Source organism: Saccostrea cucullata, unplaced genomic scaffold, assembly GCF_032062105.1.
Source record: "Saccostrea cucullata isolate Sc308-1 unplaced genomic scaffold, CSIRO_AGI_Scuc_v1 ctg136, whole genome shotgun sequence".
Classification (NCBI taxonomy): domain Eukaryota; kingdom Metazoa; phylum Mollusca; class Bivalvia; order Ostreida; family Ostreidae; genus Saccostrea; species Saccostrea cuccullata.
In genome coordinates this window covers 60,468-75,492 of record NW_026930969.1, presented here as the reverse complement: position 1 = coordinate 75,492, position 15,025 = coordinate 60,468, and the positions used below count along the sequence as shown (strand labels likewise).

General features: G+C 32.6%; 1 protein-coding gene across 3 annotated transcripts; it reads left to right on the top strand.

Annotated features, from left to right (window-relative positions):
* The first annotated feature begins 17 nt into the window (after nucleotides 1-17).
* LOC134230766 (CCR4-NOT transcription complex subunit 4-like) lies at nucleotides 18-13,748 on the top strand. 3 transcript variants are annotated; one of them, XM_062712609.1, is made up of 21 exons: nucleotides 18-129; nucleotides 1,343-1,388; nucleotides 1,881-1,949; nucleotides 2,041-2,106; nucleotides 2,328-2,374; nucleotides 4,840-4,929; nucleotides 5,363-5,510; nucleotides 5,682-5,846; nucleotides 6,590-6,657; nucleotides 6,931-7,029; nucleotides 7,131-7,367; nucleotides 7,623-7,801; nucleotides 8,097-8,216; nucleotides 8,509-8,634; nucleotides 8,903-8,968; nucleotides 9,257-9,354; nucleotides 9,646-9,769; nucleotides 10,109-10,180; nucleotides 11,903-12,010; nucleotides 12,327-12,425; nucleotides 13,047-13,748. In XM_062712609.1, exons 2-21 carry the CDS (start codon nucleotides 1,365-1,367, stop codon nucleotides 13,055-13,057), a joined length of 2,016 nt encoding a protein of 671 aa, XP_062568593.1. In that variant the 5' UTR covers nucleotides 18-129; nucleotides 1,343-1,364; the 3' UTR covers nucleotides 13,058-13,748. The 3 variants fall into 3 exon arrangements, with proteins under 3 accessions (XP_062568593.1, XP_062568594.1, XP_062568595.1); XM_062712610.1 differs by lacking the exon at nucleotides 8,903-8,968; XM_062712611.1 differs by lacking the exon at nucleotides 10,109-10,180.
* The last annotated feature ends 1,277 nt before the right edge of the window (nucleotides 13,749-15,025 follow it).

The following is a 15,025-nucleotide window of genomic DNA, read 5'->3' as shown; positions in this document are numbered from 1 at the left end:
ATTTTCATAACCTCAATTTCGTCTCCACGAACATCCGGGTCTCTTGTGCGTGAATTCGATTGCGCAGTGAATAATTTGTGTCATCGAGTATTTTCAAGGGGGATCCCAAGTTGTAATTTTATTTACAGAGTAAGTATATCAATCATAAATGAGAGTTTTATTCTATGGAAAACGTTCAGGTAGAATTGAGTCGTTTTAATTAGTTGGTATATTGGTTTCTAAGAGTAGAATGAACTGTGGTAGAAACGCCCGAAATAACTTTTCGTCGGACATTTTTCTCTGTAGAATATGTCTACTTATTATCGACCAGTGCATACAGTCCAAATTAAAACATCCAAACCATTAAATGTATATCACTGTACTTAGATTTAGAATATATGCTTACATTTAAGTTGATAATGAATGGAATTTGGAAAATTGCCAAATAAATTGTCTATGTATTCTTCTTTCAAGTCTAACATCTTGGACGGTAACCGATATATAGATATTTAAATTGTGAATATGTCGTAGTTACCATGATTTTCGTTTGCTTTTGAGCTTCTGTACTCTAAGTTATTACAGCAATGGATGAAAAAGTAGCCAATGACATATTGAATGGCAACAAATCAACAATATACAGCAACAGATAACATATACAATCAATATAAATAGATAACAGTGATATTTTATTCTGTTTAACATTGATTTAAATATTTGTTTAAAAATTGAAACAAGTTTTTGTGAAATTTTGTTGGCAGGACAAAGAAAATGCATCATTTTTTTTCTCAATCGCTGTAAATGAAGGGTTTGTAAAAGATTTGAATGAAAATTGTGTAACCCAAAACTGTATAACATATTTTTGTGCTCACCAGAATATGAAGTAAATGTTGTAATGAAACCAATGTACAAAAACTACTGAAAGGTAGAGAAGCAGTATAATATCTTTACAGTTTTGAATCACACTAAATACAGTTATGAGACTGTCTTCATTTATGTAAAATATTGATCTGACAGAATTTTGCCTTAACATCTGGTAGTTTCTTTTCAAAAAATTGATTTTTTTTTTGTATTATATATAGTACAACTGTAGAAATGAAAAAAGACAAAATGATTTATGTATACATAATGAAACAGTTTATTTGTAAATGCTTGTGGGTACTAGTGTGTTTTGGTAAAAAAAATTCTGTTGCATCAATGTGCAGCTTAACAGATTTTCTCTTTGACAAAGAATTGAAGCACTCAATATGATCCTCACTATACCCTATTTATCCTACTTACAACTTTCATTTTACAGGAGCAAAACGTATGTTTTAATAATGTTCACTTTTGTGGAAAAGTTTTGTATTGTTTTCTCTGGTTGTAGAACTTTAAAGTCGTAGCAGAAAATGTCTTCAGAAGAACCAGTTGAGGTGAATATGATATAGATGCTAATGGTATAAAGTAATCAATGGTCAAAGTTTTTAAACAAAAGTGCAATGAGCTTTTTTGATAATTTTATGTGCGAGTATACAGAGAATAATGGAAAGTCGTGGGGAAAGTACCATTTTAGATTTGGAGAAGCTAGGAATCCAATTTGTACATTATGATATTTCACATTACTTTACTTCTACTTCTACTTTTACTTCTTTACTTGTAAGAGGTCACCAACCCATCACACAAGTTTTATATTTACCAATGTAATTGTTTTGGTATCAGCTACTGCAAATATATAAATGAAGGGCATAGGAGATTTTTTTTAATTTTACCCAACTTAGTCAGCTAAAGGAGAAAATAATTTATAGTCTTAGGGGGTATATTCTCTTTGGGTAAAAAAAAACTTGATATTGTTAGTTAACATGGTTAAAACACACCATGGTTAATAGCACCATTTAATATGTTTTTGTTTTTTCCTGCATTTTCAGTGTCCTTTGTGTATGGAACCATTGGAAATTGATGATGTCAATTTCTTCCCCTGTACATGTGGATATCAGGTATGCTGATTTATTATGGAGACAAATATAGAACAAAAAACTGCTACATGAATGTCAGACTTGGTTAATAATGTGAAAATCTTTTGGTCAGATTTGCAGATTTTGTTGGCACAGAATACGAACAGATGAAAATGGGTTGTGTCCTGCTTGCAGAAAAGTATATTATTTACTCTTGTAGTATATTTGATTTATTTTAATAATTGGTTGAAGAAATACTCTAGAAGGTATGAATGTAAAAAGAAAACAGTGGAAAAAGATTGAGTCTTCAGTGCATCATCATTGGACATGTATATGGTCAATATGGATTTGTAAATGTTTTTTGTTTGCTTATTTTCATGTTTATTTTCTAAAGATAATTTGATTTTGTCTTATTTTTAGCAATACCCAGAGGATCCTGCAGAGTTCAAACCTTTGACAGAGGATGAGTAAGTTTTTTTATAGCATACAATTTGTCCTGTAATTATATATCAGTAGAAATATATTTCTTAATTTTCCACTTATATCGATTATATGCAGGTTTAATATTTTTTTCAAAACTGCAGTTTTAGAAATAGGGATTTGGTCAGATATGGAAATTTATTATTGTCCAAAGCTTTTGAAGTGTTTGTAAGATCAATTGTCATTACAAACTGACCTGATGCGTTTAAATGCTGTAAAAATTCCTTTAAAAAACCAGACCTGCCTACCCTTCAGCTTTTGGCGTAATCCTCCCGCTTTTTACCACAAAATTACGCTATTACGCCACTTAAAATAATTTTACGCTTAGATATTTTGGATTAAAATCCATTATGAACGTGTAAATAAAGAGTCAAAGTACGACCTGCTAAAATGAAATGAGAAGTTCTAATAAAAGTAATTAATAGAGGACCTGTTCGAAAACGTACATATAAATATACCTAGTAGTTACATGTATATGTAAACTGGTATGGCGAAGATTCGGAAGAACACGAGAAGGCGCTTTACTTAGTTAACTGTTATATAATATTGCAATACGTACAGCCATTTCTATGCTCAATGTAGTTTATTTTAACATTGCTTAGAACAAAATAGAGAAGTGTGATTGTTAAAAAGATATATCATACAGTATTATTATGTAAGATTTGTGTAAACATGCAAATGCAAGCCTTCAATTTAGTGATGTGATACAAATTGACCAAATGCTTCATTAAGGGTGTACAGTTGATACAAGTTTAATATACTTTAGGATACTGGTATTTTACAACACTTTTTTCCAATAGATGATTCAAAAAAGAAAAGTTTATGCCAGCTTTCTTTAGTAAAGTACATTTTCGGTTGTTTTGAAGAAAATAAAGTATTGTATAGTGGGTGATTTATTTAAATTTCAATCGCTAAAATAGTCTGTACTCTTCTTATTGTTTATCTGCAAAGGGCTGAAACACTGTCCGTTAAAAAAAATTACGCCATAATTATTGGCATACCTTTGAGCAGGCAAAACAGCAAATTTTACATCCGCCAAGAAAACCCGCTATACAGTATTACATGTACAGTAAACAACAAAAAAGGAAAACATGATTGATTACGCTTTCACCTCTGAAATTCCACCAAAAATTTACTGAAATTACACCCTTGAAATGAAAAGGGTAGGCAGGTCTGAAAAACCTTTAAGATTATTTTCAAACAAATGAATAAACATCTTTATAGATATTGGTTACAGTGCTGAAAAAATTGATAAATTCCTTTATCATTTTTAGCTCACCTGAGCTGAAAGCTCAAGTGAGCTTTTCTAATCACATTTTGTCCGGCGTCCATCTGTCTGTCCGTCTGTCTGTCTGAAAACTTTTCACATTTTTGACTTCTTCTCAAGAACTGCTGGGCCAATTTCAACCAAACTTGCCACAAAGTATCCTTGGGTGAAGGGGATTCAAGTTTGTTCAGATGAAGGGCCACGCCCTCATTCAAGGGGAGATCATTGGAAAGAAATGAAAATTTGGTGGCATATTTTAAAAATCTTCTTCTCAAGAACCACTGTGCCAGGAAAGATGAAACTTATGGGGAAACATCCTCACGTAGTGTAGATTCAAATTTGTTCAAATCAATACCCCCGAGGGTAGGGCGGGGCCAAAATTGCCGACCAAAGTTTTACATAGAAATATATAGGAAAATTTTTTAAAAATCTTCTTCTCAAGAATGACAAAGCCATAATTCATCATATTTATATGGAAGCATGCTCAGGTAGTGTAGATTCTGGTTTGTTCAAATCATGACCCCCGAGGGTAGGGCGGGGCCAAAATGGCCAACCAAAGTTTTACGTAGAAATATATAGGAAAATTCTTTAAAAATCTTCTTCTCAAGAATGACAAAGCCATAATTATTCATATATATATGGAAGCATGCTCAGGTAGTGTAGTTTCAAGTTTGTTCAATTCATGACCCCCGCGGGTAGGGCGGGGCCAAAATGGCCGACCAAAGTTTTACATAGAAATATATAGGAAAATTCTTTAAAAATCTTCTTCTCAAGAATGACAAAGCCATAATTCATCATATTTATATGGAAGCATGCTCAAGTAGTGTAGATTCAAATTCGTTCAAATCATGAGCCCCAGGGGTAGGGTGGGGCCAAAATGGGCGACCAAAGTTTTTAAAGATATATATAGGAAAATTCTTTAAAAATCATTTTCTAAAAAATAGCAAATCCATGATTGGTCATGGGACTACTTTTGGATTTAAACTTTACAATAAAAAGCCATTTTCTACTTTTTCCTACCCTTAGTGCTCAGGTGAGCGATGTGGCCCATGGGCCTCTTGTTAGTTTTTGTCTGTCTTTTGTTGAATCTCATTTAAAATAAGTGCTAAGTTTTGCGAAATGTTTTGCATACAATTTTTACTAAAGATGGTGACCATTGTAAATAATTTGTGTATACTTTTGCAGATTTCAGAGGATTAGGAAAGAAAGAAGACAGAAGGATCTGCAGAGAAAGCAAAAGGCTGCAGAGAACAGGAAACATCTAGCTAATGTCAGGTAAGAAAAGGCAATAGGTGAAAGATAAGAATGAAAAACATGGAGTAAGATGCTACCTTACAGCATGCTATTATGTAGCAGTATTTTCTAAGTGACTTGCTCAAAGCTGGTATCTTTACCATGTTTACTGTCTGTGTTTCTGCCGGTGTAAAGACCCCCCATGTATAATCTTATTAGTAAAAAAATTAGCAAACCTTAATTTTGTTCAGATAGCTGTATAATCTAACCTGCTTTTATAAAATTTAAACATTCTGGCTGTGAGATAAATACATGTTTAATGTTTGAATAATTCATCATTTTCATTGTGTAATTTTGCCATTATTGTATCAAACAGCATTCCATGGAAACATAAATGTAGAGGCAAAGTGAAAGAAATTGATTTATAACATTTACATTGTAGTTTACTGCATTTGCATGTTGTTTATCCTTTCAGAGTGGTACAGAAAAACCTGGTGTTTGTTGTTGGTCTTTCCAAAAAGTTAGCAGACCCAGAAACATTAAAGAAGCAAGAGTACTTTGGGAAGTTTGGGAAAATTCATAAAGTTGTGATAAATCAAAGTACTTCGTATGCAGGATCACAGGTTAGTACTTAACATATAAAACAAATTTAATTAAAACATAAGAAAAACAAGTACTACTTTGTAAAACAACACTATCTCACCATAATCCACTGTTAAAAATATTTCTGTTCTTGAGTGTATTTAAACAGAGAAGCATATTTCAACAATAATTTTTTTTGATTTTGAAAACAGGGTCCAAGCGCGAGTGCGTATGTAACTTATAATCGCTGTGATGATGCGCTTAAGGCAATTCTAGCAGTTAATAATGTACACGTGGATGGAAGAACGTTGAAAGCATCACTTGGGACAACTAAATATTGTAGTCATTTTTTGAGAGGTGCTCAATGCCAAAAACAGGTTAGTTTTTACTTTCAGTTATGATTAGGACTGTGTATTGAGCCAAAAATTTCAATACGATACGATACAATATTTTTTAAAGCGATATCCGATATATTGGATTCTGAAACAAGTCCATCAGAAAAGGCTTCTAAATCATTTTAATGCATACATTTCATAACAATTACATGTTTTATTACCCATTTTAAAGTTCTTGTCTCATTGTCTTTAAAAATAACACTTCAATAAAAACTTTTGATGACAGTAAAATCAACATGTTCAAAAAAATTTCTCTTTGTATTATGTAATAATTATAAAAACTGTTTTATTTCCTTATAAATTATATAATTATTGAAGGTTTTAATTCAAAAAAAGTAAAATATAATCTTTGGTGATTGAAATTCCCATCTTTTAAACATAATTTGAAGAAAAAATGTCTGATTGGAAGTTACTTTTCAGTTTTTTCTTGATATCGATTCTATATTGTACAGCCCTGTGTTTGGTGTCATTCTTATAGGATTATGCAGTTAAATCTATCTAAATGATATTAATTTTAACGATTTTAAGAAGTCTGACTCAGTTATGATTCTGTTGTGTTAATGATGCTCCAATTTACCTTTTGATATTTGATACAACGTTTTCATTGAAAATAAAAATTTACTTCTTTTAAAATGTTAAATTATTAAATGAATTCAAAATATCCTTTGTTATATCCATGGATGTATTGAAGTATTCCATATTTAATGTTTTTTCCTTTATTTTAGGATTGTATGTATTTGCATGAATTAGGAGAGGAAGCAGCAAGTTTTACCAAAGAAGAAATGCAAATGGGGTAATTCTTACAAAAATATCTCAGTTTGAGCCTATGAATCTGACTTACTAAGAACTAACAATGACCAGACTATGATGTAGAAAATAAAAGGAAATTCATACATTTAATTTGATAAATAACATTTGATGTAACATAGATTTATTTATTAAGAATCGAATAAGCTTAGTGATTTTATTTGTGCAATATCACTGTCAATTTTTGTTAATTAAAATAAGGGAGAGCTATTTATGAGCAAAGGCTGTTCAATTTTTAAAAAACTAAATTTTTTTTTAGTAAACATCAAGAGTATGAACAAAAACTACTGGAACAGTATATGAATTCACAGAACTTAGCAAACAGCCAAATGACTAGCAGTAAATCTATTCCTATACAGTAAGTACTTTATTATCAGACTGCCATTAAATGTTGCAAATAATGAGATGCGAGGTAAATAATTTGAATATTGAAATAAAAAAAAACTTTTTTTTTTATAGGAAGAAAACATCGTCTCCAATAACAGTTACCACACCCTCAGAAACCCCTCCCACACCCACACAAACACACTCCCCCCAGAGTGTGACTCCGCCTACCAATTCTACTCCTCCCAACACTTCTAACAGAGAGGCGTGGCCCTGTCTACAGCAAGGCAAAATAGACAACAGTAGACCCTCCAACCATAAACCGGACACCAGTAAACCCAACCCTAGACTCTTAACAGACTCAGAAAACAGGTAAGGATAGAAATTCAGGTTTTACCTCTACATTTAAAATTCTATTTATAGAATCCAATGTTTCTCACTTTGACAAGTTTTTGGAAAATATTTCATGACGTGTTTATACTTCATTTGATCATTGTTTACAAGCAGTGGTTCATCTTTCAAGTTGATGTTTTCTTATGGCCAGATAGCAATAAAATCATTTTGATTCAGATAAGGGACAGATATTTGCAATTTGAATTAATACAAAATGTGACATGTTCATTGTAGTTCTTCACAGAAGCCAACAGATCCTCCAGTGTCACCATCAGTACCTCCCTTTAAACCCCCTCCCAGACTCCCCCTGGGAGTGGCACTGAAACCATTCGAGAATCCAGCTACTAGTCTTTCACTCTTTAGCGGAAATGGTTTTCACAGAAATCAGAAAATCCCAGTGCCAACACCCACAGGTATATTTATTCCTGATTTGAATAAGAGAATAGTTTTTTTCAAAAAGAATTAAATTATTCTATCTTGGAAAAGCAAAATAAATTGAAAGAGAAGCTTTTTGCACCTTGAAAATGTAAACGAGTGAATTCTATAACTTGGACTTTGGGTTGATGGTAGAAATCTTGTTTGTGATATGTTCTTGCAGATGTTATAGACCTTGGCAATGTAAGAACATGACTACATGTACCATTTTTCATTTCCATACAGAAAGAGGTCTATTATTTACTCTATGCACTGGTATCATTTATATTTCAGAAGTTCCAGATGTTCCCAGTACAGAAATAGCTGACTCAATCCCAGTATCTAGTTGTGAAGATTGGCAAGCAGCATTTGGATTCAGCTCCAAATCTAGAGATATCCAGGATGATGACTTAGGTAAGTTATTACAATCCTTATACTGTAGGAGTACTTAATGGTATTAATAATTAATGTTTTGAATATAGTCATAAATTAAATTTTCCACAAGTATTTGTTCAAGTATACTAGAAGTATATTTTATGCATATAGTGATAATATAAAAAACTGTACAATTTTTCACCTGTGGAGTGGACAAGAATTTTGATTCTACAGAATAATGACCCTATGGAAAGATGTGTTTTACTGCATGCAGAATAAAACGTGGTTGATGAAGACAATGATTTATCACACTGTTGATCTCTCCCTTTAGGTTTTGATCCTTGGGATGAATCTTCCAAAGGTTTAGCTGATTTGTTAGAAAAAGAGAGCTCTTCACAATCTTCACAGCCCCAAAGAACAAGTTTTTCTCAGCCAAATCCACAAAATTTACCCCCAGGTAAACTATCGTATGGTTTGAGGTTCATTAGGGCTGTTTTAGAAAAGTTACAGAATAATGTGTATTTTCCATTTTGTTCATATCACGTATGCACATGAAAGTCTATGTAAAATAAATTAGTTTTTAGCCCACATATCGTTATATTTTATCTTGAGAATGTTCTGTAGTCTTTTAATGGATATTTTATGGCATGCCAACCTGTACACTTTATATATCCGAACAGTGATCTCACATCACATTACTCAATTTTCCCTGAAATTTTCGATAGGTTTTTCACTTAGCCATATACAGCAACAGCAACAACATGCACAGCACCCAGCATTCTTAAGAAAAGGTGGGTTAAGTACTCAATGGGCCTATTTAGGCCAAAATTCAGCTATGATAAACATTAAGTATCTCTACGGCAAAAGGTAACATAACTTGAGCAGTAAGATTCATGTTAAGCCTGTTAAGGAATCAAGACACAAATATACATAGGATTTTCCTTGTATTCCTTGTAAGATTTTCTATCTATGTAACTTTTCTTCTCTCTCATATTATGATTTTATGTACTGTTTTCTGATGTTTGAGACCCACCCAATTAACTGAGTTGCTGAAGACGAGTGTATTTTTTAACTTACAGATCTGGTTGGAAGTCGTATGATGAATTTTCTACAGCCACCTCCAATGTACAACAGTTTTAATTCAGAAACACAAGAAAGTCAAAAAGTTCAAAATCAGGTAAGTGCTGAAGAATCAAAACTGAGCTGAGCTATTTTCTTTCTATTTGTTCGCTTGAAAACAGGTATTTTATGAAAATTAAATATTCAGTAAGAGTGATCAGTTCTGCAGGGACTAGAAAATAGTTAACATCAAAGAATTTGCAACATAAATTTCTTCATGAATAATATATCATTAGCAAAATCAATCTAGACAGCCATAGAGGACTCACTGATTTTCTTTTTGGGAATACCTTAAGACAAATCAAAGAAAAACTTAAAAATAGAATTGTTTTTATTCTGTTTTACCTAGAATGATGTATTCAGCACAAAAGATTGGCAAGATGGACTTCGGGCATTACTACCAAATATCAACATCAGCTTTGGTGCTCCTCCCACAAACACCGCTACCAAATCTAATCATCAGCCACAGAAAAGTAAGGCTACACTCTCACCAACCCATAAAAAGAACAGACACGTCGGGGGCAGATACATGTACATGTATCTATACCATGTAGTAGTGGATTTCTGTTGTACCAATCCCAGTAGATACATGTATTTTCAGCCCACTGTTGTACCTTCTTTATACTGGTGTACATTTCTCTACCTGTGTTGCCACTGTATTGTGAAAAGAAAAATAATTAAACAAAGTCTACATGCTATACAGATGTAAAACCCTAGATTTTGGTGACACACTACGTGTCTCCGTTCCCATTCGTCCCCAGAATCGTTCTGACAAGTTTTTTCTTAAAGTTCTAATCTTGTCCGCTTTACAGAATGGGGGGTTTCTACGCCATCACAAAGTTGGATGACAAATGACCCAGCGATTCTTTCCTCAGGATCTCTTGGTGGGTACATCTAATCATCAGAGAGTCATTCATTCATCTCGCTTGTCATCTTCAGAGCATACAGGCATATATCTGAACTCATTGTACATACATTCATTTCATGCAAAATCAACATCCAGAGAACAACATTAAAAAAACCAAAATTGGAATTTTATTAAAGTTGGAATTTGAAAAAATGTATAATGTAAAAACTACACATTTTATATTTGTGCAGTAAAGTCATTATACTCCTTTGCATTTATTTATAAGACTAGTTAATTTGACTGAATGATATATATATAATAATATACAGTACAGTGGCAGAATATGAAATTGATCTATATGTATTCATTATGAATGTTGCCCCCCCAGAACTCTTGTGTCATTTAGTTTTCAGTGGAAGACAACTGCCTCTCTTATTATGCATTTATAAATCAAAAATTACGTAAACTTATTATTTAAATTATGTATTGTAAATATTTTTTAAGGCCTTAAACTGCTTTAATTTTTTTCCCTTTTAAATGGCACATCTTTTTATGTGTTTGTTTTCCTTGTTTCCATGTCGTGTATAAGACAATTCAAGTTTCAGGGTGTCAAAACTGGCTTAGAGCCTTAAAATGACTAACAATACAATGCTATGCTTCTCTGAGGTGAAGCTATTACAAATTACTGAATAATACCCCCCCTCCTACCTCCTTCCAAAAAAAGGATGATTTAACTCATCTGCACTGTATGGCTATATTTTTCAGATCTACATATATACAGATCGAGTTGGATTTAAGATAAAACTTTTACTACATACAGAAGTAATATCCTGAATATTCTATTTATCCAGATATTGCAAGCGTGTGATAAAACTGCAAATTCATCAGTTTATCATTGTGTATGCAACATTGAATCTCCATAAATAATTATTGGTTTCTCTGCACCAGTTTGCGGGGGACCAATGTTCATGGCTTTCCTGGTTTACCCTTTCCCACAAGTTTAATGTCCATATAAGCAATATTTCAGATAACATATTAGTTATTAGAATCTTTTTTATGTATGGGTGACCCAAGAAATGACACTCTCACAAACTAGAGAGATTTTCATTGCCCATTGAAACGTTGTTCATAGATTAAGGAAGGAAAGAGTATCCTAAAATTCTAGAATGTCTGTATATTAGACCAGCGATATAAGGTGATGATAATGAATGGTGAGAAATCAGAAATCTGTAAAACAAAAAATGTGAAGAAAGTGAGAAACAAAAACTGCTGGAAATTCCAGAGGTGGGATGCCTAGGAGCAGTAACCTAACAATCCAGTTTGGAATAAACCCCAGTCTTGTTCATCTGGAATAAACCCACAATCCTGTTAATTGGAAATAAACCCACAATTCTGTGCTTGGATAAGAACCAAAATCCTATTCGTCTTGGTTGGACTTTAGTCCTACAATTCCATGTCTGAGTTGGACCCACATTCACATTTTTTCAAATGCTTCCCCAAATATTACCTGTTTAAAATGCAGCAAGGTGTATTCTGATATTTGGTTGAAGAAGTGGTTGTGGGTTAGAGATGGAAAAACTTGCATGATTTTCATTTATGTGGAATGCATTGTGTATTGTAGTTTGAATATTGTAAATGCACTCATTAATTTGATCCTTTGTTTTTACATTACAGATAACTTAAAAAGAAATGATAAAAGTTCCTGCTTATATTTAGTTGCATGAAAAGCTGCAATTTTATTTATTTTTTTCTTTTACAGCAAACAATGGACTTTCAGAGGGTGCCCCACACTGGTTAAAATCAATTCATCAACTGACAGAAGTGGAAAGCTCACCTTTCATGCAACATTTTCCTCCCAGACATTCATGTAAGTCAAAATCGTACAAAAAATCTGTCTTTTAAGGTAGAAACCATGAAGGGCCGTGTCTAAAGTTGTTTTTTGTTTGGGTTGAATGCTGTTACATCATTAAAATTAATTTTTTTTTCATCTGAAGAACAATCAGATTTTAAATTCACTAATTTCAAAGTAGAAGAATTTAATTTCCTGTGAAAGAGAACTGAAATTTTGATAGCTAACATTTTAGAATTTGGCAGATGTAAGGAATTACATGTGTACTGGTATAAAATGTTAAGACTGCATATTATGCGGGCTTCACATTAACAGCTTGTCCTCTGGATTTCAGACTCTGCTGGCTGGCCTACTACACAGAATCCACCTCCAGGGTTCCAGTCTACAGTTCATCCCACAACACAGCACCCAGAGCCACACAAAATCTCAGAAGGTAGGCTACTAGCATGGGTAACCCCCCCCCCCCCCCCCCCCCCAAAAAAAAAATAATATTAATAATAATTTTGCATGAAAGGGAAACAATTTTTTAAAATATTTTATGTGCATTTCTACTTTAAAAATTATGTACACATGCATTTAAAGTTTTGGATTGTATTTAACTACCTGGGTCATATCTTCATGAAAATTAATGCATTGGAATTACATGTATATATCACATGCAGAAAATATCAGGAGTTCTTTCATTAAAGAAAACCCCCATGTAAAAAAAAAATTGATACATGCAGCCACTCAAACAAAAAAGCTAGATTAATTGAACAATTTTATTTAATTCTGTAAATATACAGTGACACTGAAACCTAAGGTTGTTGATTTTCTATATCACTGATGGGAATTATATCTTCGTAATAATTGATGTAAATTGAAAGTCAGTGTTGTGTTATATTTATAAAGAATTGAGAAAATTGTTTCAGCAAGAGTCTATAGATTGTGATCATCCATTGTTGCGGCAAATTTCTGCAGATTTAATTCATTCCGAGTTGCTATCAAACTAATATAATACTGATTTAACTATTTTTGGTTCAAAATTTTCAGAAATACACTTTTATTTTTACAGGTCTTCAATAAGCCAGAAAAAGAAACTGGAAGCTGACAGAATTCTCTCCCCCCTCCTGTGACTCATCTTTAACCTGTACACCTGTTCGAGCCATTCATTGGAGAAAAACAAAAAAGACACAGATTATATAAAATAGGACAGTGATCAGCAGTAGAAGTGCTTTTAACTTAATACTGTAAACCCCCCTCAGATTTAGTCAGGGTAGTGTAACAAGCATTCAATTTTACTTTTGCCTCTGGTCATCTTGGTGAATTTCAACCTACTGGTACAATCATTTGATGTCATATATATATATATATAAAAAAAGAAAGTACAGTTTTACGCCTTACAATGCTGTTGTATGTGAACTTACAGGTTTTGAACAATGAAGATCACTTTAAGAGATGAGAGAGAAAAAAAAATCTGATATTTTGTGATAATTGTATGGTAATCATCTATGTGTGTTTAATTTATTTTCTATTTTCACTAGTTCATGATAGATTTATGTACTTGACTTGACCAGAGGTAAATGTCGCAAGGTTTCTTCTCCAAAACAGCATTTTATAAGTGCTCCCTTGTTTTAGTTGACATATTACTATGTATTGGGCATTGACTGCCATTGTAAAACACAGGCAAATGCTGAGGGAGTGTGCTGGAGGGGCAACACAACTCAGCCAGGATTTTAACATCAGACAGTATAACATTAAATGTTTTAAACAACTAGATCTTGTGTCCTTTTTTATTTCATTTCATTTTGAGCTGAAAATGTTTGTACTAGTTTTTCTGAGCAAAATTCTGTTTGTTGTTTATGGTGTAGTTGTAAACTTTTCAAAATGTCATCAAGAAACAGAGGACCAATTTCATCCAAACTTGGCACAGAGTATTCTTGAGTGGAAAGAAATCAATATTGTTTGAATGAAGAGCTGTGCTCTGGGAAGAAAAAATATCGGTGAAAATTTAATGATTTTAAAATCTTAACAAACCAATGAGCCAAAAACATAGCATGTGGATGACAACACCTTAAGATCATGGTGGGACCACAAAAGGGGATCAAAGGTTTACATAAGAATAGCCATTGTCCATATGTTTTCTCTGCCCATATAAAAATATTTCACATTTTTGACCTCTACTAAAAATACTTGATAAAAATAGGGATATGACCTGTTAACATTGGGAGATAATTAGTGAAATTAAAAGAAATGGTTGCTAAAAATTCTCAAAAACCACTAGGCAGATTATCACTTAACTTGCACACAAGCTTACTAAAAAGTTGACCAAAATTTATTTTTATTTGAACTTTGATATTTTGCTTACTATAGACCTACTAAATCCTTGTCAGCAAATTTTGTCAGTAAGTGGATCTTAGGACTTGATTATGTTTTAAAAGTAGGTCACAGTGACCTACATTTTGAATATTGTCTTGTGGGTATCAATTTTAAGTTAAAATTTTATACATAACATGAATACTTTTAATCTTATGGTCACCTATGCTTGTCGGTTTTTACACCACGTGGCTTTGGAGTGTGTAGGTACACTTTTTTTCTTTGCAAAAAAATAGGTCATGTTGATCAACTTTATTTGAGGGCTAATTGTTTTCAAAACATATGTCATTATTTCAGTTACTCAGAAGTTAAGATTCGTCAAACGGAATAAGTAGTTACACCATGGGACCTTAAAATTTATTATTAAAAAGCAGGTCACAGTTACCTACTTTTTGAATTGTTTAGGTATTCAGGGTGTGTCAGCCAAAAAGTAGGTCTTCTTGAGCTACTTTTTGCATTTAATAGCTTTATTACATTATTAACAGGTACTGACTGGCTTAGAATCATCAAACTTGTATTTAGATCCACAGAGTATGTCACCTAAAAAGTAGGTCATTGTGGCCTACATTTTAATAAATGTGATAAGGTAATACATGTACCTTAATTTCAGTTAATAATAGGTTAAGAATCATCTATGCCAGTTTATACATCTCTGGTCATTGGAGTATTTCTATCAAG